General features: G+C 39.7%; 1 protein-coding gene across 2 annotated transcripts in view; it reads left to right on the plus strand.

Moving 5' to 3' along the window:
* Window positions 1-23,511, plus strand: part of scube3 (signal peptide, CUB domain, EGF-like 3) — a 75,472-nt gene that overhangs the window by 45,617 nt on the left and 6,344 nt on the right. Inside the window, exons 7-13 of one of the 2 annotated variants that reach the window (XM_080295493.1) lie at window positions 4,464-4,511; window positions 11,582-11,698; window positions 13,100-13,222; window positions 17,185-17,301; window positions 22,799-22,921; window positions 23,072-23,188; window positions 23,278-23,373. In XM_080295493.1, coding sequence (XP_080151619.1) covers window positions 4,464-4,511; window positions 11,582-11,698; window positions 13,100-13,222; window positions 17,185-17,301; window positions 22,799-22,921; window positions 23,072-23,188; window positions 23,278-23,373 — 741 coding nt within the window. The remainder of the gene's footprint in view (window positions 1-4,463; window positions 4,512-11,581; window positions 11,699-13,099; window positions 13,223-17,184; window positions 17,302-22,798; window positions 22,922-23,071; window positions 23,189-23,277; window positions 23,374-23,511) is intronic. The other variant, XM_080295494.1, reaches the window with a different exon arrangement.

A 23,511-nucleotide genomic window follows, 5' to 3' on the forward strand; every position in this document is an offset into this window, starting at 1 on the left:
GAAGGTTGGAAGCTATTCAATGAGGCACTGCTGCTATGCACTATAAGTAACTCTGTGGGGGTTTCTAAGACAATGAAAGATTCATAAATAAATTGAATAATACAATAACTTTATCCCTCCAGTGAAAACAAAACGCAATAAATACAGCTCTGCTTTTAAACAGAATTTTCAAAAAAAAAAAATTTCAGTGTATAAAAGCAAAAAATCTGCCTTTGAGCCAGTGGATCAATTTAAATTCTAAATTAATATTACAATATTGTATTGTTTTTAACATCATTGTTCTTAAAGTCAGAAAAAAGGGCCCACTGGGTTTATTGTGTTTTTCCATGTCTGCATGACATGCAGCGATAATACCCTTTCAGCCAACGCATTCAGCAATAGTAAATGATTTATAGACAGTAGAGGGTATCCATAGAAACAGCACAACGTGAAAATACACGCCTGTTTAGCCTCACTATTGATTGATTTAGTCTCCTCATACTTTATCCAAAAGCAACAGCAAAGTAAATTATTGCAAAGCAGCTTTTGCCTTGTCAGTGGCTTTGTTGTTAGGCAGGTGGGCTCTTTCAGTATGCTTTACCTTCACTCTTTAGTCTATTTTCCCGGGTGTTTCATACGAGTTCTGCACATTTTCATTCATTTTTGTGATGAATCTCCCTCCCTGTGCTTAGTGATGCATTTTGTAATAATGCACCATATGCCTTTCTATTTTGGAAGTGTTTGTTCTTTATCCCTCTGTTCTCACCTCTGATGATGCTCTAGCTGAAAATGTTTGTATCAGGAAGGCTGACGGGTGGCACACATCCCCTCTCACTCACACATACACTAACACACGCTCCTTAAAGTCAGATTTTTCACAACAGTTCTAGAAAACCCGTTTTCTTCACGGTCTTTGTATCAAGTGAAGTCCAGGTATCGGAAAGGAGCGGCCATCATGTGGAAGCATTCATGATGTTAGCACAGCAAATCATAAACATCCACAAATCGCAGTCAGATGCAGACATGCTCAGGAGTTCAATCATCTGAAGAGTTGTCCACACTACGTAAGACACACGCACGCACACAAAGAGAGTTGAGAGATGCATTTTATAATACAAAGTGAAAGCTATACAAACAACCACACAAACATACAGTACATATCCTGCATGCATGCATCACATGCATGTAAACACATGCAGTATTCAGGCACATGCCCATAACATAAACACATTGCTCTCATTTCGGGTGGTCTGCGGTGTATTCAGACGTGTCTCGCTGTGCCCTGTCCTCTGTGCGCTGAGAATTACTGTTTCTGGATGCTGCATGTTGGGATTGGGACACATTGGTGGAACCATGGCTCTAGGTGTGAAGTCTGCATGCTTTACAGTGTTACAGTTTGACTTGTGCATCTAACATCTACTTCTTCATCTGGCACCTTAAAAGGGCTGTGGACTCTAGAGTGACCAATTCAGAGAATACCTGCTTTAATTACAGGGGTGTGCGTGAGTGATTTAAAATAATTCATGCAGGGATAAGAGTCAGAAATCTTCCTGCAATTTTAGTCTCAGACAGCCATTTTCTATTCGGCAATGTGCACCCAGTCCTCCACCCTAGCTATATCATGGGTGAGTGTGCATGGACTGCATACTAAAATGTGTGCCTGTAGTTGAGTGTGAAGTTGAAGCTAAATATACACTCAGACGACTGTAGAAATGGCATTCGCTGAGCAAGTTTTGCTGGAGCAGTTTGTTGAAGTAAAAGCCAGTCAATTAAAAGTCATAATTTGACATAAATTACAGAGGAGATGAAAACAAAAGGACAGTAATGCTTTCTGAAATTATTTTTATTGGCACCACATAAATTAAATGGCTAGGCCACTGACAGTGTTTAGAGACTTGACTTAACAGCCTAACAACATTAATTCTGAAATGATCTGACCATAAAAGACCCTATAAAGTGCAGAAATGAATCTGGCTGTCCCTGACTTTCAGCTTGCGGCACTAACCACCACTCGCTGTCTGTCTGTCAAGGCTCACAGTGCTCATACTAACTAGCAAAAGCCTCATCTCACACACAAACGATCCTGCTGCCTTTTCTTTGCGCTATGTGGAATATGTATTTGCATGAGTGCATGTTGCAAGGTAACACTTTTGCCTTGAAATGTCACCCTTTAATTTAGAGCAAGAACTTTCATTATCAGTTTGTTGACAGGATTTGGAAATGATTAATCTGTTTGTTCATTTGTTACCAGCGAGCGCCTGTTTTCTTTTGCAACAGCATAATGTCATTCTCTAATGTCATTATCACCTTCCAGCATAAATGAACATTAATGATTTGTTTAATGCAAGAGAGGCAGTTCCTTATCATCCATGCAATCCACCTTATTCCCTACTCCATGATGCTTTTCATTAATTCTCGTTATTCATTTCACTGAACTGGTTTCTGTATGAGTTGGTGAGTGTTCTGAAGCCTTCTGGAAATATATAACGTGTGAGCACAACCTGTCACTCGGTAAATGGGATAATGTGAACATACCTCAGCCTCCTACTACCCAGCGATAGTTGGATGACCTGAAAAAGTGGCCTTGTAGCATTTTTCCGACATGCTGCGGAGATCAGAAACAAGTTGTGCCGTTTGTGGCTGTGCCAACTATCAGGCTAAGCTCAATGTGTGCTGAGGCAACAGTGTGTCAAACCTGAAAAATGAAAAGCATTTATTCAGTAACGGTTTTCATGACCTACGTTTAAAAAAATAAAAATAAAAAATAAAAAAAATAAAAAAATAAATACCAAAACATCCAGCTCTCAGTTGACTTTTCCACTGTGTCTGCTTTCAAATACACAAGATTGTGTTCCATGCCATTAATAAAATATGCCCATCTTTATCAAGGTAAAAACAATCCCCTCCATTAACTGTGCAGCAGGAGAATGGTGGTAAAGGCCATGTCTTCAGGGTGTTCCCCTCCCCCATCCCTCTGTAAAAGAAGAAATAAAGAAAGAAACAAACACATTTCCCATTAAAGGTGTTAGGCTGTCTTCACACAGTATTTATTTTCCAGTAAGAATGGATTGGGAAACAGAGTTACCATGATGCTGGGAATAAGGTGCAGAGCATCAAATTAGTTCTCATTTTGCATAGCCAGCTCACTGCTGCTGGCAACTCGTCAAATAATGATGATTTTTCAGGACCCATTTTGGTCACATTTTAAAGGGCATAAATTGAAGCCAGTGACAAAGTGCCATAAGTCTACTGTTTCTAATCACCAGCAGGGGGCGACTCATTTGATTGCAGAAATGTCCAAATAAATAAACATCATCCTTGTCAAAATTCATTTATGACCTGAGTAGAGTTTTTCCTGATGAGTTTATGGTGATGGAGACTGAAATGCCCAAGCGGAGTCTTCCAAAGCAGAACGGATACTTCAGTCTGGATACATCCATCATTTATGTACAGTCTATGGGCCATTTTGTTTTTTTTAAATAAATTTGTTATAATTTGATTTGATTTATTTTCCCCCTGTAGCTTCTTGGCAATGATAGGGCAATAAACTTGGCTTATGGGTTAGGGTTAACTAACCAAGGTTAGGAAAAGATGATGGTTGGTGATTAAAGGTTAAAATACAGTGTTTTGCAAAATTGCCAAAAGTTCAAAGGCAAACTTTTCCTGTCTGCAAAAAGCATCTCTGCTTCTTGGTTACATCAGTTTTTCATTCTGCGACAGTAACAATGCCAACAGAGCACATTTGCCTACAGTTTAATGGCGTCTACTTCAGACCAGTTTCAGACAAGACAGTGTTTTTGTCTGGCCACTCATCAGATTTTGCAATTATAGTCATAAAATATATATTTTTTTGTGTGACTGAGAGACACAACAGACTAGGTACTGTTCCGTGATCAGTCATGCTTGCAGTTTTTCCACAACATTTGTGATGTCATTAGGGAGCAGGGCATATGCTTGCTATTTTGGGGGAAGGAATGTAAAAAAATAAAAAGTGACATTAATGACACTGGCTTGTCTATGGTGTTACACCATTTGGCAGTTCCACTTTGCTACACCACCAACCTAATTCCTCTTTTGCTTCATTATATTTAGTTTTTCAATGACTGGTGTAGATTTGTGCTCATATTACAGAAATAACTCAACAGTCATGGAGATTTAAGACACATTTTTCAGGATAAAATGATCTTCTGTACAGTTTGGGCCATAATACAGTTGATACGATGTAGCCTAAACCAGACATAAGAAGGTGAGGAACCTATCGAAATCTTTCAGATTACCCTCTGTATTAAAAAATGACAGAATGACACTCGGTGCATTAAAATGTGACATTAATGGGTCTTAACAAAGTGTCAGTATGTGACGAGTCAGGAGTGAGAACTGCTTGGTGTAAGACACAAATCCTTTGTGGTTTAAATGTACATAGAACTAAAGTGGTGTTTTAACAATGTGTGTGTGTGTGCATGCGTGTGTGTACGTGCATGCAGGGGAGAGGAGTGTCCAGTCCCAGGCAGCCCCACAGCTGTTCCCTAATGGTAAATATGTGCTCCTCTGACTCCTCTCTCTCTGGGGGTATGTAGGTGTGGTGAATAGTGGAGGCTAACCTAGAAGACACTGATCAGGCCCTTCCCCTTACCACATCGTCCCTTTGACCCTTGACCTAATCACCTTCCTCTCCTTTCTGTGAATGCCCTCTCAATAACACCCACTGCCTGTGTCAAACCACTCCTTTTCAAAACACAGCTGCAAACAGGGAGCCACTGACCAGCAGTACGAGCAAGATACAAAATTATAGAGATACAGAAAGGTGGTTAATATTTGCCACCTTCCAGTATTGTAGCTTTTGCTCTGCTATATTTATCTGATGCTTCCAACAACTGATATGCTTATAAATTATGAGGCGCTACAATCGGGAAATTTCCCCTCGGTAATTCTCAAATGGTTTCATTAAGAAGTTAATAACCGGCAGATTTTCTATTTCCTTTTTATGCCAAAATGAAAACCCATATAATGCTGCTTTTGGGTGAAGCAAAACATTCTCCATGAAGCAGCATTCTCGATGAAATGTTAACCATCTAATTATATCTAACCTAATTATATAGTATATGATGATAAATCACACATGGGGACAATTTTTTTCCATATAATCAGTAACTTAAAGTCTAGAGTACAGAGTTTGGGGAATTCTAACAAGCCTGAAAGGCAATATTTGGTATGATCACATTTATTCTCTGAAGCAAGCCATCTTTAATTTCTTTAAGTAGTCTTTAAGGATAATTTTCCAGGCTTCGTTAAAGATGTTCAAAGCGTTTCTATGGATGTTGGCTGCCTTTTGCTCAGTTTTCTGTGAAGATGATCCCATAATGTTGAGGTCCGGCCTCTAGAGAGGCCAATCCATAATTGATTGTATTCACCTGTGGGTTTCCCCCCCCCCTCTCCCAGTATGCTTTTACTGCACTGGCAGTGTGTTTGGGATCAATGACAGGCTGAAAAATTAAGACAGATGACAATGTTGCAAGGTAACACAGCTGCAACCACCCTGTTTTAAAGATGGCTGCAACGCGCTGTTGTATCTCTTTCTGGGGGGGTGGCAAAAATACTATTTGTGTACCTAATTGGACATACAGTCAGCCTTTCTCCCTTTTTGCCTTCCTTACGAATGGCTTCTTGACAGTTAGCCTTCCACTGAAACCATTTTTGATGAGACGTCAGTGAACAGTAGAAGGATCAGCTGAAGTGCCAACTGCATCTTGGGTATAGGTGTTTGATAATCCCCCCGTTGGTGCAAAAATACTATTTTACACCTGTCAAACTAAGTTATCTGTGGCATTTTAAAAAAAAAAAAGGCAAATTGTATGTTTTTGTGACAGGCTGCTAGGAATAATAAGCAATAGCAGCCTAATAATAAATGAAAATACAATGTAAAATTGTGTCTTCGCTAATTTTTCTGTGATGTGTAGACACAACACTGGTTTATTCCTTTGATCGCTTGCCTTTTTATTCTTGAATAATTCATAGGTCGGTGTTTAAGTGGCCTAACAAACAGCCAAAAATAAAAATAAAAATTCCTCTGAAAATGGTTAGGTACAAGAACTGGAGTGAGTATGAGTTCAAAAGCAGTCAATCTCCAAAGGCAAACTTTGAAAGGCCTTCAGAAAGAGTGAACTATTTATTCGTTCACAGTACTGTACCAGCACAAATGCAAGTAGTCTTTTTTTAAAACTCCAAAACATCAAGAGCACAGACCAAAGACTTTGTCTTTATTTGTATTTTAATGTGAGTGAAATTAAGCTTGCAATTTTTCCAAACACTCAGCTTTGGTGTTCCCGAACTCCATCACCACGGCCTATTAGCTCTGGTAAGGGAGCCAATAACGTGTCCGTGATTCAGCACTGCTTCATACAAAAGATAAAACACAGAACACTCCCCAACTTGATTTTTCATACACATGTAAACTTGTATCTAAAATTGCTGAAAATGATCAATTGCAGTGTTTCTTTTTCTACGTTGTGGCCAAAAGTAATTTGTTCCACTACATTTGCTGTAAAATGAACAATGGAACACGTGTCGAGGGGAAAGCAGGCAATCGGTATTGTACCTTGATAATATCACTAATGCAATTCATCCCAATTTTCGGGACGAGCTGTGTTTTAATACAAATGCAGGCAAGGATGCCAGGAAAAATAAACTCATAAATCTGTGAAGACATATCAAACCTTGATACATCAAAGAGATTTACGATTTAATTACACCATGTAAGAAACTGAGGGAGAAGGCTTGTTCTCAGAGGAGTAGGAGCCCGTTCAAGGTAAGAAGCAAACCGGTAGTGTTTTAAGTTACTAGTTGTTGCTGTTGTATGTACACGAACACAGAGTTCCTCACACTCTCCAGTATAACAGTCTGACCTATATTAAGATATTTGTGTCCCAGTTTCAGGGTTCTTTCTTTTCTTGAAATGGAGACATACGCAGCCAGAAACATATTTTTGCATGCTGCTTAAAAGGTTTGTCTCCTAATTTTCTCTGTTACTGTTCCACTTTGTGGTTGCAAATCCAGAACTTTCTCGAGACGCCAGAACTTTTACAGCCTTAGTTTTATTTTCTTATTGTGGGCTTTATTTTACTGAGAGAGCGCTCCCCTAATGTGAGAAACCCTGTACCATGTGAGTAACTTTCCTCTGGCTGCATGGTTTTCTGCTTGTTCGTCCACCTGACAATCAGCGATCAACACCAAAGCGGGCTTCGCCTTGTGCGTTTTGCTAAATTCTGTCCCCTCATCCTTTGATGTCTTTTGTTTGCAGTCGTCATAAATGTCTGATGACAAGCTGATGTAACTGAAGACGTGCTACAGCTAAAATCATGTGGCTTCTGTTAAAAGCTTGTGTACACTGGCTGAAGCTCTCTGTATGAGATATAATACAGAGGCCCAGCATCAGAGCAAACACCCTGCAGATTATAATGAAGGATATTTAGAAAAGTCAGCCCACTGTTACTGTAATTGCCTCTCCCAGCCCAGCGCACTGTAGATGTGGCTGGTGTGCATCCAAATCACACAAACCGACAAACATACCAGAGTGCGCGTCTCTCCCCTCTCTTCACAAAAACATAATGTCAAAAATATTTCTTTGCTCTCTTAACACATGATCATTACAGTTTGGTGAAATGGCCGCCTGACTAAGCGTTTTGGAGGCATGTCCTGACAGCGTCTTGTCGTCTCGTCTGCCAACCGTCTCTGCTCGCACTTTGCAATTATGCGAACCCACAGTGTTACACGCGCAAGTCTGGGTTGTGACTGGGGTATCGTATCGTGAGCCATCATTCTCCTGCAGAGGATCAGAGGCAGCATCGCTCTGATTTACTGACTACAAAGAGAAGACATAGTAATGGAAACGCATTCAAAAAGAAATTCCACCTCAGTCTTATTTAAGAAAAATAAATTGTTATAAAGATTTATAAGAATTCTTTCATTTCGTTCTTAGGTTCAGGTTCACGTTGCCTCATTTGTAGTCCTAAGTAGATCTGGCCTGCAGTAAGTGAGTCATCCATCCTCGAATGAATGCACATATATGTATATATATATGTATATAAATAAAAAAAAAAAACTAAGATGATGGGCAACAGATAAGCGTAACTCAACATAAAGAGAGAGAGATGAAGAAATGATAATGGAGAATTTACACAGCATCAGGTAGATGGCAAAACCATTTTTTTTTTTCTTCTTCTCTGAATGATTGCTAATTAGAAACTGAAACTCTATATAAAGGGTGCAAGTCATCAAGTAAAATCAAACCAGCCAGCTGCTGTAATCTATCCATACCAGGGTTGCTGGGTTCAGCTGTGGCTCACCAATAAGCCTGTTAGACCATTTAACAGTTTTACTGAGTGAGTTTCTGTTCTTTAAAGATAAATATCCAAACCACGAGACCAAGAAAAGATGGTTTGGTCTCAGTGAAAGCATGATAACATGAAATGGTTGTTGTTTTGTCAAAAGTTTATCGAAGTTTCTTCAAACATGACGGATGCTGGTGCCCGTTTTAACACATAACTCCACAGTTTGCTTCAAAGTTCAGTCTTTATAAGACTGAATGCATTCTCCAGTCTGTTTCTAAATGGACCTGATCTCTTTTGTACGTACATTTTCTTAAATCAGTGATCATTTCTTTTGATTTAAATACGTCTAATTGAAGGTAGGATTTGTCTGACCCTTTAACAAACTCATCATGGCTGCTCTCATTATCCTGGGGCGGACTAAAGATAACAGAGCCATCTGCATACTTTAAAATGGTTCTGTTTTCAGACAAGATAAATGATAAAGGTGAAAGCGCACATCCCAGCGGGGAGCCAGTCGAGGAGCAGACCTGATTGGCTACGCTCGGCTCTGCTCTTCCAGGATAAACTATTGAGACAAGTGGAATAGTCAAGAAGTCAAAAATCCAACCCATGAGACTGAAAACTGTTTTATAAGCCTTTTGATTAAAATATGAGGCTGAATCTTGTCGACAGAAGTACCTTTCCCTCTAAATGTTTTAGCAGTTAAGTTCAACAGGTTTACCGTGGCATCTTCTATTCCTCTATATGGCTTCTAAGCGAACAGGGGATCCAGGCACATGCTTGGTCTTCTTTAAAATCTCTGACTTGCCAGAGAGTGATTGGCAAAGCAATCTTCAAGTCCTTCTAAATGATGGAGAGAATTTGGATGAAAAAGCCTAATCGGTTTTTTTATTACCGCTCACGTGAAAGTAAACAATTACACCACAATGTTGGAGACGATGCAGGCAAAGGGATTTTTATTTTTTATTTTTTGGTCATGCATAAAACTACAGCTGTTCTGGGATAACATTCTTCTCATTTTTGAGCATGTATTTGTATATTCTTAATAATCCCAGAGTAATGTTTTTGTTTCTGACCGATACTTGCTATGATCGAAGGAAGGGTATACCTCTCCTCAAAGTTTTGACTGTTGCATGTAAAAGGGCCGTAACAGGAAACTGGCAAAAATGTGATGCTCCGAGGACAGATCAGTGGCTGGAAACAGTAGAAGAAATGCATTCCACTGGAAAAACTGACTAAAGAAGGAAACCCATAGGACGATGTAATAATGGACAAAATGGTATGTCAATAAGTCAAAATCTGCCAAAGGGCTAATTTTTTTATAAAAGTCTAACCCTATTAGACCTCAGTACTACTGTATAAACATTTATTTACCTTGGCAGATGGCTTCTTTTTCCTGGTCTCACCAAGTGCTTGCTGAATGGTTAATGTGTAAAATATTGAAAGATTTCTTGTAAAGTGATCTGAGATGACTAATGTTAGGATTTGGTGCTCTATAAATTGAATTAAATTAAATCTTAAATGTGATTCAGTAATGTCATTTACATAGGAAAAGCAAATACTAATCAAAGTTTGGTATTTTTAGCAGACGTTATTATGTTGCAGAATGTACTGAAGTGAGCAGTGGTGAGTTTTATTGGTTACATTTTCATCTTTTACACGACTCCGCTCCAAAAACTATGACAAAAACACATGTAGGGTTTTGTATTGGGTAGAGGGCTTACTTGACAAGGATTATAGCAAAATTATTTGTCATCCAAGAAACCCTGTAGCAGACTTCATGTCAGCATACAGTACAGCAACAGGCAGATGTTGAAGCCAGCAAGCAGGCTGAAGAATAGACTATATATAGTCAGGTTTATATAATGAGTCACAAGTATAGCTAAATGTCAACCATCCTTTATAATGGTGTTTAGCATTTAGACCTAGTCATTTCAATGTCAAAATTCTTATTTTTTTTTAAACCTTGTTTTTATGGCTTCATCTGAACTGACATTTATTCCAAGCTTGTCCTAGTATATTGATACAGCGTGTCTAGCCTTGAGCGATGGCATTCACTTGTGTGTTGTGTGTTTTTTCCAAGAAACGGCTGTAAAACACTAAATTACATCACTTTTAGCACCTGTTTTGCTTTGATGCATCATTCTAGTCTCTAACTGAGATTTTAATTTGAGAGAAGTTTGATTATGGCTGTTGCAGTTTATATTGAGGGAGTTTTTTAATTTTAGAACTGACAAGGGTAAGTGTTTCCCAAAGGGTTGCTTGTTCTTCATTTAACAAAATAAGAAATAACAGCTACATTCCCTTTTTAGTGGCGTGTGTTAGCTGCCATCGTCTTACCAGCGTGAAGTCCTAGACTATTCCAGCTGTGCTGGGCTGCCAGCCAACATCCCACTGCCCATTAAAAAGAAGTGATGAGATGTGTACATGACTGGTTTCTTTACAGAAAGTTAAAGTGATAGCTGTTGTTTTATTATTTTTTTGTTGTTGTTCTGAAGTGTGTGAGCCCATCTATAAAGATGCCAAAAGTAGTAGGCATCCACTGATCTTGGATGTTAGAGCGACTCTGTCTTGTACGGTTACTTAAAATTAAAGTCTGTGTGAAATTTGTCACTGTCTAGAGAAAAGACCTCAGCTATCCTGTCCTTACTGACTACCTGCCTTTTTCAAATCAGCCTAGCCAACATAGGGACCGGGGAGCTGAAATTGCTTTTTTATCCCCAAAATGCCTGGAAGGTTTTGTCAAAACCAGGAAGGAACTGGTGGTTTCGTCCACATGTGTCTGCAAATGAAAATTCTCCCTTTATAATGGAGGGGAGACATTTCCTACAGTACAAAAGGATTTTTGGAGGTCATAATTTGCTTTTACCAAAGAGAAACAAACCTTCTCACATACCTCACACATGCACAGACAGACACAACAAGTGAAGTTCCCATGTTTGGCTGTGTTAGCTATATTTCCTAATGACTTGTCTCCTTTCATTATTGACAAACTCTTTGTTTCTCTGACTGGTAATCTCTTTCATTGGCTGCATTCATTACTGTTTCTATCTTTACTCTCTTTTTTTCCTCTCTACCACTCAACACTTGATCAGCATGCTGCTCTTGGCCTGTTCACAAAAGTAATGGTGTATATAATGGTGTTTCTTGTAGTTTTTGCAGTTGCACCAGTATGCATGTCTGCTGTTTCAATTGGAAGAAATAAGTAGGTCACAACTGAATCTACTTTGTATTTTCTGTGGGGTTTATCTAACTGAATGCGTGTTTCCCTGCAGAGACCTGTGCAGTGAACAATGGCGGCTGTGATAGCACATGTCATGATTCAGTGACAGGAGTCCGCTGCAGCTGTCCTGTTGGCTTCACTCTGCAGCCAGACCGCAAGACTTGCAAAGGTATTCCCACCCATCGCCCATGGATGCAGGCAGCATTCAAGCTGCACCTGTCCAGCTCTCACTAAATTATTCTCCTGCTTGTCATTTTTCCAGCTTCTCTCTCCACATGCAGCCAACAGGAATGATTAAATAGTTATTCACTCCTACCCAAGTTAGAACCCCTTGTAACTTGCCAGTTAGATTTTCTGCAGAAACCACATTTTCTTTTGCAACTACAAGTTATTTTGTCTGTATCCATACAGGTGTCACAGATCTATCACTACCTTCTGCTTTTCAACAACATATTTTAAGAAATATTTTGTCATGGCACCAGCTTTCCCGACAGTTTTCTTCTGCACTGCCATCTTTGTGAGTGTTGGCAGAGCATCCTCAACTCAAGCAACCTGCATAATTTTGCTGTTTTTTTTTTTGTTTTGTTTTTTTGTGTGTGTGTGTGTGGTTTTTTCTTCGTGCAATCTCTAATCCTCTCCGAATGTTATGTGGAATTATCGAGACTTGGGGAAAACAAACATTGGATGTAGGTGAACAAAAGCAGGATAGCAGTGTGTCAGTGTGCTTACAGTGTTAGACTAACAACTCTAATAAAAATACATTGGCTTGTATTCGTTTAGTTTGAGAGGAAACAAGAGGAAAATGAACACAGGCAGCACTGGCACAAGAAGACAGACGCTCGCTTCGGGCCAGGCACTTCTGAGGAGTTGAGACAAAGATGAAGCAAGGATGGGATTATTTGATTCCATCTCTCATGCATTTATTTTAACCAGATGATGAAGACTCCCTCAAGAGACAGATGCCTCATTTGTGATGATGATTCAGAATTAATCAGAGCTGGTGCCAAACTTGCCAAGGCAGAGCACCATGAAAAGCAGGGATCAGCACATGACATATCGATTCAGTATTGGCTACAGAAATAAAGAGCAGAATAATCGGAAGGAGATGGACAATGATGATTTAGAGGCCTTACTGCTTCGGGGCTTTACTGTGTGAGAGCTGCACTCCATTAAAGTCACACGCAAGCTGATTTTTAGCCTATCCGAGGACCAGCAAGGAAACCCCTGAAGCTTATTTCCACAGAAATGACTGTCCTGTTTTGCACTGTTAGTCCAAGCTGCCTCATTTACATACATCTCCAACATACTATTCAGATTTAAGAACTTTTTTAAAGCCGTTCGTGTGTGTGTGTATTTTCTTATAAGCCCAGAAAACTGATAAATGATGATGTTTCTATTTGTCTGCTGAGTGTGTAAATAGGCCACTCTGTGCTAACGCATCTTCAGGTTTTTCCTACTTCCAAGTGACAAAAAAATTGCATGCTGTAGGTTTAAGTTCAGCGCTCTCTCATTTGCAGCTGCGATGAGTGATTTGATGTATCCGCTCCTCGTTATGGTTTTCTGTTCACAGACATTGACGAGTGCCGTCTGAACAATGGGGGGTGTGATCATGTGTGTCGAAACACAGTGGGTAGCTTTGAGTGCAGCTGCAAGAAAGGCTACAAGCTGCTAACCAATGAGAGAACTTGCCAAGGTACGTAGCCCGTTTCGTTGCCATTTGCCACTTAAATAAACAAACTGTCTCTACTTACTCCTACTCCAAAGCTTCTGCTAAACACTCTTTGTCTCATAGACTGAGATTTTTTGCATTAAATGACAACTACGACAAAAGAGCAGTTGCCTCCCGATGCCACAAAAATATGCGCTCGGAGATTTCTGTCCTTCAGAGAAGCCAAACCAGGCCTCTCTGGCATGTTTGTCCCTTATATTTAGTGGTAGCTGCTGCTCAGCAGGACCTGGGAGAACTAGTACAGAACAAATAAGAATTTGCAATGGCTGAACACAGGTGTAGGAAATTAGGGGCTCCAACTCTTAAATCTCTGGTTCTTGGATGAATAAAGCCACCACAGAAAAATACGCTGAAAAAAGACAGACAGCTTGCAACAATGGAGCCAAATCCAGCCTCTCTCCAAGTGAAAAACAGATGACATGCTATTTTTCCTTTCTTTGTATTTATTGATGTGGTCAATCAATATTCAGCCTGGTACACATCAACGTCATGCAATTGGTTCAGAATTGCTGCACTGAATCACACCACTCTAACACGGTACACAAGCATCGTGTGCGTTTGATGAAAACGTACTCTCTGTCGCCGTTCTTTGCAGCCACTCTCTTCTCTCTTTAAATCTATTTTCGGTGGATGCCTTTCTTTCATTATTTGTCGCCAAACAATGCAAAGTTTATTTTGCCAGAATAACACAGATAACTGAGAAAATGCGGTCTGTGCATGTCGGAATGTAAATCACAGCTTGTTTTATGTGGCACCATGCCTTAACCTACTCAGCCGTGTGCTGTTTTGGGCCAGGGAGTCAACTTTGGAACAGGGTTGTTCTTGTTTAGCGCTGTGTGTTTTGTCTGGTGAGAAGGGCTGTGATAAAGCTCGCCTGCTGTTGAGTGAGGTATTGCCATGCTTGCATACTCCACACTATTGAGTCACTTGCCTGCTACTCGTCTTGTCCTTCCTATCGTGTTTTCTCATTTTTGGAAGGGGATCGGGGCAAAATAAAAGCTGAGTGCCTCTTAGTAAAGGTTAAAGTTGATCTTCTTTATTTGCCCTTTTGTTCATGTAGCTCCTTTGTGCTTGTCTTAGTTTTTTTTTTTACCCTTCATGTTGGAATGTAGATGTGTGGTTAAAGGGGCATACTGCTTATTTAGTATTACTTCCAGACTCTTGTTTGTCTCGCAAGAGACCTATTTGGGAAAAAAAGAGTGATTAAAATCAAAACAGCTGAGGTCCACAGATCTGTAATTTTAGTCTTTCATGTGGGGTGTGCTCCAAAAGCAAAAAAAAATCCATCCTACATTTCCCATAATGCAGTAATGCATTTACAAGGGTCATAAGGTTCATATTGTCAGTTGTAAAGGTTAATATGACTTCTCTAGCTCTGTAGAAGACGTTGTGCTGTTTTCATCACCTTTGTGTGCGAGATGTGGAGTAGGTCTCTAAGTTTTTTGGACATAGCTTGGGGTCTAACAGGTATTACTTTGACTAAACAGCCAGGAGTAATCCTATCATCGAGCTCACTAAAGTGCATATAGAGTATAAATCCTGAAGTGAAAGACTAAGAAGATTAGGTGCACCTGCAGTAAATTTACAGCCATCCTTCTCCTGGTTTTGCTAATAGTTGCTGGTGCTTCGTTGCGTGTCACTGTGTTCTCTGGTATCAGTTACTCTTAGACATTTGCAGTCACCGTGAGGTGTTGAGATGTGTAAACTGAACTCTTGGTTTATCTTGGTTTAAACAGTCGTGGTGTTTCCCTGCTTTCAGTGGACCGTGGTCCCTAAGTCAGGATGGGGCATGTCTGCTGAGCCCCTGTCAGCATTCCACCACCCACAACACCCTCCAGAATCATCTCCTCCTCCTCCTCCTCTTCTCACTCGTGATCCACATGAGGGCACTCAGATGTTCATCAGACCTTGTGTTTTCTCCAGAGGGAACATCAGTGATGGAGGCCTTATCTGTCCTGGATAAACAATAGTTGCCAGTGTTTTCATTGCAGTCGATCTCATTTGCCGTTTTATTTTGAGTAAGGTTCAAGGTTAAAGTGATGTGAGACTGCATAAAGGAAGTTAGTGACAGGAGCTCTGAGTTGCGATTCTCATCTGCATTCAGTGTGACTGCTATCCCCCTGCACGTACATCACCTCATGATGTCGTCTTTGCCCTCCCACTGCATACTTCACCTTAACTGTCTTGTAAATAAGGGTTGTGGGAGTCCCAGATGTCTTAACACTTATGCTCTGTAGCATGATATCACACAAAACGGTGTAATGATAAGTTGCAGATTGACTTCTGGCGTCACTGGTTGCAGCATATTTTAAGGATAAACTCAGTCACCACGCCTAACTCCTAGAGGGTTTTAGACTTTTTATTTAAAAGTGCGCTTGAGTCGAGTTTATCCTTAACACTCCAAAAACAATCACTTTTGCAATGCCTCTTCCAGCGTGTGCCAACCCACGCTTCACTCATCTATCATTGCTTTTATGAATCTCCAGAGGCCTCCGCAGGAGACAAATGGCAAGAACTGTATGAGCTTGTTGTCATTTTTTTTTTTAATACTTGGTTTGTGGTAAAAAAAAAAATTATGTTCTAGAAGATTTATTTTGTAAAAGATAAGCTGCACCAATTATACATTTTGGTGTTTTTCCAGCTTTAAAACATCAGCTTGTACGTTTCCTTCAAAGCTTGTGTACAGCTTTGTAAACTGATATCTTAATAAGCTATTAATCTCAGAACATTTTTATCTTTTGGTTGCTCTTACAACATGCCTGCCAAATATTAACCTCAGTGATCCTCATATGGTTTATCTGTCTAGTTTGGATTATGCCCAGTGCGCAAATGTCAATGTTTTATTTTTATTTTTTCAAAAACCATGCAAGATTTGAGCAGATATTTATCAGTCTGTCTTCCTGCGTTCTTTAAGCCAGCATATCATTTAACCAAACATACTTAATTGCTGTGAAATACCTGTGACCTCCGTTTAATGGCAGCGTGTGCTTCCTCATAACCCAGAGGAGGTTCAGATGTAGCTGATGAAAGCATGATATTCCTGGGAAAGTCCTGAGAAACCTTTGTTTTATTTGCCAAGTTGATCCAGCAAAGTTGTAGCACATCCCCATTTTCCACCAGCATTTGCTGTCTGGGCTTGACAGAGATCATTACTGACATTAAGGGGAGCCTTGATCACAATAAAACCAAATGTCAGCAGTCTCCTGTAGCTTCATGTGTCTGTCCTTATGGTCTTTGAGCCCATGACATTTAAGCAACTTATCAGGATCCATGTGTAAGAGAGACAGAGACAGGCAGGAAGGAGCTGATTTGATGTAGATTTGCAAGTGAAGCTGACAAGGTGAGAAAACCAGAGAAACTGAAAATCCACGTCTTCTTATCTGCACTCGTACTGTGACATGTATATCTACGTGCTATAGCAAAAAATGTGGATGTTTAAACGCACATTTACGTGTTGTCCAAGTAACAGACTGACAAGTCAAATTCTAGGACTTGTACCGACTCTGGCTCATTTAGCATGCTTAAGATGAAAGAGAAGGAAAGTGTTCCCAAGGTCCAACGTTAGCGTGGAAAAACCAACCCAAAGGCTCCTATTATCAGGTAAAGAGTGGGCTTTCTTTTGTCTCCTGCTGTGGCCACTTGTTATTTCAAAACAACTTGGACAATTTCATTTCAGTGCATCGAAATGGAAAACTGCATGACTGCAGGAGGTCAAGCGCTATACCATGCACCAAACAGAAGACGCCTTTCTTGGAAAATACTTTTTTTTGTGACATATTTTCTGACCCATTGCAATTCTTGACAACCAAGAAATACAATACAGAAGATGAAACGAGGACAGATCCCATTATTATTGGAGGCTTTTTGTGTGTAATTTGTTGAACTGTTTGAAAAGTTTATAACAGCATGTCTTTCTATCTACACAGATATTGACGAATGCTCTTTTGACCGTGCCTGTGACCACTTTTGTGTCAACTCTGCCGGAAGTTTCCAATGTCATTGTCATAAGGGCTACGTCCTTTACGGACTGGCACACTGTGGAGGTGAGCCAGCATGTCTGTTTCTTCTTTGCCTTGTCTCCGGGTGTAAATCTCCTGTCTGTCACTCTTCCTCTAGAGCCAGCACTTCTGTGCTAACCTTTCATTTACTGCTCTTATGTTTGGCAGGGAAAAAAAACACTAGAAATACTAAAAATGTTATTAATTTTAACATGCCTACTGACAGCTTTAATAAAGCACTGCTGAGAGATTTTATAGATTTTACATGACTAATTTACAAAGTGTTTTATTTCTGCAGTAACTGTTATAAGACTTGCAGGAAGTTTAGCCATAGGCATTACAGTGACTGAAATGTCTGCGCAGCTTTTAGAAGAGCTGGCAAGACATTTTTACAGACACCCATTGTCCCCTAATGATGCATCCTAACAACCTTTGTGATCCTCTGACTTTCCAAGTAATGTCACAGTTTGTGGGTCTGAATGAAATGTTTCAAAATCGTTTTGTGCATTATATTTATATCCCCCTTAGGATGAATTATAATGACTTTGGATTTCATTTTGCTTTTCCTCTCATGCTACCATCAGCTACGTTTGTCCATTACTTGAACAAATGCCTTTAAACCATATTGTATTCTGACCACTTTCTAGGCTGGACTCTTATGATTTATTATTATCAGGTTGTCAGATCATCAGGACTGGAAAGAGATCATCTCCTTGGTAAAAACAGAATTGAATTTAAAATTCATCTCCTCGCATACAAAGTCTTGAATGATCATGCCCTCTCATATCTTGAAGACCTCAGATGTCTTTGTTCAAAGACTGAAGGCTTATTTGTGGTTTCTAGAGTGTTTGAAAGTAGAATGGGTGGTAGAGCCTTCAGATATTAGGCCTCTCTACTGTAGAAACAGCTCCAGTTTGGATTCGACAGACAGTCCCTCCAGTTTTAAGTTTAGACTCATAACTTTCCTTTTAGATAAAGTTTGTAGTTTGGGCTACATCAGGTGACCCTGAACCATCCCTTAGCTATGCTGCTATAGGCTTAGACTGCTGTGGGACTTCTTTTCTTTTCTTTTAAGGCACAAACTAAACTTTTTTTTAAGTGTCAATGTATAGTTACTGTTGGTGTTTACACAAGCTAAGCTCATTAATCTGGAGACAACATCCTTAAAAAATAGAAAAACAAAAAAACGTCCCTACATGCAGCTGCATTCTTGGGTAAAACTGAAGTGTATTTAAATGCTCACTCTGATGGATTACCTTTCACAAGCCAGGTTTAGACCTCTACAAGTCGATTTTCAAATGGACTGAAATGAGCTGAAACAGGTGGCTGCCTGGAAGGCAAGAACTCAATCTAAGAACTTACGCTACACTTGGCAGTCATATAAAGTGCAGACAATTTGTGCTGTACTTAATGTACTAAAACATGAAATAATATCATGGAGGTTATGGTCCTTCAAGGTGGAGTATGTCCATCAAAAATGGGCAGGTAGTTACTGTACTCTGGTGTAGAACAGATAGGAGAAACGGCCTTTGGTGTCAGAAGGAGGTGTGTGAGGGCACGTCAGATCTGCCAAGAGGCCCGCCAGAGCACATCAGGGTGTTGCCGCGATCCTTTGATGGAGCGTGTATCACCAGTTAGAATCTGCTGCTGTCTCCTGCACCTCGGGGCCTCACAGTAGTTTTGGGAGAGACATAGAGAGACGGCATATGCACTTGAAATACATAGCTTTGAAGTGACTCGTTATGTGTTTTTGTCTGTAGTTTGACAGGTCGACTGATCGGGAATGTTGCAACAGAATTGACTATACTGAGACTAGAGAGTGGTAACTTGTAGATGTTTGTGATCAGGAGGTGCAGTTAGTCAAAAACTGCATAGGAGTAACAGTTTTACATTTTTTGTGAACCACCTACTCTTTCTTTGTTTTTTTTTTTTAATGCTTACTTTCAATGGAGTCAGAGATGTGGTGGCAGTGCTGCTGGGTTGCAATACATTGTAAGGGGTTACTTTTATTTTTATCCACCCACTGTATGTAATTCTGGAATTACATAGTCTGCTGTATTTCAGAAGAGTTTAATAGGTTCACGGGATCCATTCCACACATGGGTAGCTGTATTAGCTGTCAGCTCAGGGAATAAATGTGCCAGGATTGGATTTGTAAGGCTTTTACTCACATGATGGACTGTGATCAGGCTGCACTGAGCTGCTAAAAGGAAAGAAGATGGTCAGGCGTAAATGACTCTCTATACCATTGTATAGAGCGCAAGTGATGAATGATTTCCCCTCTTTCTTCCCCCCCCCTCTTTTTACCACCACCGCTGTCGGAACTGTTAGATAACCCCAGAGATTTATGGTGATCGCTGCTGTACTTTCTTCGTCCCCAGCCACAACAGTATGAGGTTATGTTATCCCCTCTGTGGTTTATCAGCGGACATTATGGCTGCCAAACAATTCAGAAATCTGGTGTTAAACAATAGACTCACCCTAAACAAACCCAATTAGGTCAGTGACCTGCTGTTAAGCATTGTGCCGAGGCATGTCAACATTCCTCCCAAGTGAGAGTATATCCAGCCATTCTCCCTCTCGGCTAGCAAAACAATCTGCTCATTTTGCTTATCTGCTTTAAAAAATAGACTCAAACTGCTCGTGACTAAATACTTTTAAAGTATTTTTGAATTTACCTAATTTGATCCAGTCAGCATTTACCGTGGCAGAAAGGCATTTTTATCCTACGAAAAACATGTTTGTACATAGATCTATGAAAAAGATCTCTAAACATCAAAAAGGGTTCCAGTTGATACCTAAATACTTAAAGGGGGCTTATTAGGCTTATTTCTAGCTCCTTAATTGTATTCCTGGGCTGTAATAGAGCAGCTTTCAATAATTAGAAGTTTAAAACAATCTTGTACTAGAACTTGGTTTAGCCCCTTAGTTCATCCACCCCTCTAAACCAAGCCAGTTTACCCTCTTTTACTAGTCAGCTTCTCTCTAAACCAGTTTTTCTTTTGCAAACCTCCAAAAAGCAGGTTGTTTACCATATGCAGATCAATATTAGGCAAAAGAGTCATAAACTAAGCATTTATGGTGCTCTGTACGTATGTTAACCTTATGAATTGTATTTGAAATATATGAAATATATTACTTGGACACTAAATACCCTGCAAATATTTGTTTTTGTTGAAGTTTTATAAACTTCCATGTACTCTTTGGGTGGTTTAATCTGACCTGAAAAAACATTTGAGGGAGTAAATGTAAAATTCCAAATGCTTTCAATCTTGGAAAGAAAATGTGGGACACATAATACAAAGGGTTGACATCAATACATGTAATGAATGCAATCCTAGTATATAAATAATGCGAACAGAAAAAAACGATCATTCAATTCACAAATTCCTTGCAAACTGTAATCTTGTTGGTTACAATAACCTGCCTGTTGAAGGCTGGATTCCAGTTAAATTCCACTTAAATTCATTCGATTATGGCCGAATGTTGCTGTGTCAGGAAAAATGATTGATTGAACAGGTTAAAGCTCAAAAGGTAGTCACACTTTCGAAGCGGTGAAATTTGCTCTTTAAAAAATAAATCATTACTCATCCTGAATGTGCTACATGAATACAAATTCCTTTATTGTAGCTTTGAGGGTTGATTGTTGCATAATGCAGAATAAAATGCCTCTCGTAGTTTCTGTTGCTTACAATAAGATACTCATCTAAGCTACAGAATGTTTTTTTTTTTTTTAAGCTATAAAGAAAGGAACAAATTTTATCACACAATACAAACAGTGTTGCTGATGTAATGTAGGATCATGCACCGTAAGTGCCTTTTTATTCCAAGGACAACTCTGGAATCACCAAATGGTCATTAAAAAATCGTGCAAATTACTCATATTATATTCATGCAGCTGCAAAGTGAGAGGTATGTACTGCACAATAAATATGTCTTCAATTTTAACATTTACATTTTTTTTAAACAATTAGTCCTATTTTTTGTTATTTTTGAAATTGCATATTTTCACTTTGGTGTCATGTTTATAGGATGTAGCTGAAATATTTGTAGTGCTTACAATCTTAAAAAATGTGGGGGTTTTGCTGTTTTTCCTTTGTTACAAATGATGAAAAAAAAAATACTATGAAACAAAACTCTTAATGTCCAAAACTAACTGTAACCTAAACTAAAATCAATTTTAATGTAAAAGTAAATCTAAAAATTGCTCTGAGTTGACATATGATCACCCCTCGACTCCAGTATTTGGATTTATCCGTTGCATGGCTGCTCGCCAAACCACAAAAAAAGGACAAATTAAAGTGGAACTTTCTTCTTCTTCTTTTTTTGTTTTAAAGAAAATAAAAGGAGGGGGTTGGTGATTTATAAATATTTGTCCAATGCAGAAAACACTGCCCAGATTGCGCTTGGGGAAAAATTCTTCTTAAAAGCAACATGGGCCAGTTGGCGATTAAGCTCACAAAACTGATTACAGTTAAAAGATTTTGACATTTTTATGAACCCTAAATTTCTGCTACATGATACAAAGCAGTTGCAGAGTCTAAATGTCAGATCGTCTTTTTGTTCTGCCCTTTCCTTTCTTGGCTCGTCTCTACATCGGCTCTGTTAGAGCATGCAAAGCAAAAAAAAAAAGATTAAAGCGATCTGGAGAAATGTTAGAATAAGTCTATTTGGTCACATTTCAAATTTGGGAAGAACAAAGAAGTCAAAACAACAGTTGCTGGCAGATGAGCTCTGCTTCCATCAGATTTTCATTAGAGCTCTTTGTCCTTTAAATGAAGTGCTTTGATGCAGAGGATAAGCAGCACATCCCTCACAACATTTTCAAGCAGTTCTGGCTTCAGAACAGCAGAGCGCTACTGATGAAGTCATCATCTTCTTCGGGGAGTGCAGTGGCACGCAGACTGTTTGTATTCAGAGTGAATAATTGAATGAGACAAGAAAGAGCATTTCATATCAGCAAGCAAGATCATCAATCACTGCCATTATCTCCGTTTCTTTCCCAGTGCCACTTGTCCGTAGCCTGCCGAATCCTCAGCTCCACTCACTAAACTAATTTTCTGTCTGGCATCGACGGCAGCCAGACTGCATCTGGATCCCGGATGCTGTTAGTGGTTTTAGCTCAGCATGCGTTTGAAAAGTTGATTATAATTTACTGCTTGCCACAAGTCTTTCTCCTTGAAGAGCAGAGAAATTTTGACCATGAAATTGAATGTGGGTGACATCAAAACGAGAAATCACTTCTGTTTACACGCAAACGCATTAATCTTTCCAGAGCGTGAGGATGAATGGAACTGAGCTTACAGGAACTCGTCATTCATAGCTGTGCTGTTTTATAAGAGGCCTGCTTGTCTTTCATGTAAATCAGCAGAATTGACTCCAGATTGTTTTGGACTAATCACATTGTTTTGTTTTGTTTTTATATTTCTGTTGCCGTATTTGTCAATAAAAATCCTTTTCCCTTTGATATTTTTTGATCTTCTCCAGGCATGTTCAGATGTCCACAGGACATTTGTACTTATGTTAACACCTCTCTTCACAGATATCGACGAGTGCAGTATAAATCGTGGAGGTTGTAAATACGGTTGCGTCAACACACTGGGGAGTTATGAGTGTACCTGTCCACCGGGGTACAAGCTGCACTGGAATAAGAAAGACTGTATTGGTATGTAGCAGCACTGCCCCCAAGTGGTTGATTCACTGACATACACTCGAAGCGGGCCTTTTCCACATACTGCTTGTGCAGTCTTTCTCTCTACGCCAGCTTATTGGTGTTAACATTATGTGATACATTGTAGATTGTGTTTTCTCTCAGAGCCTGTGAAATGTCCTCCTGGGCTTGTAGCACCAAAGGCTACACTGACCTGCAGCAAGACTGGCAAGAAAGAGAGCTGCTCTCTTACATGTGCTTCTAAGGCTCACTATCTGGCAGGTATGTCACCGCAATTCAGAGTCGAGTCACAAATTATCTCAGATCCAAAAGATTAGTTTATGGACTTATTTTTGTGTGAACCTTTACAGAATCTGATAACAGCTACTCTGTCAGTTGTGGTATCCCCATCCTCAGAGGGAAGTCCCCCACTAGGCTGAACTCCAACAGCAGTCAGAGCTGCATAGGTTTGTCACTCTCAATATTCATATGGTCGCAGAGTTTTCGAGGACCCAACATGTCAATCACAACAGCACAGACAGCTGTCTTTGCAGGGATGGCAGTGTGATGTTTCAGTGTCCTCCTACCCACTGGGCTGTGTTTGT

The sequence above is a fragment of the Astatotilapia calliptera genome, chromosome 20, assembly GCF_964374335.1.
Source record: "Astatotilapia calliptera chromosome 20, fAstCal68.1, whole genome shotgun sequence".
Lineage (NCBI taxonomy): Eukaryota > Metazoa > Chordata > Actinopteri > Cichliformes > Cichlidae > Astatotilapia > Astatotilapia calliptera.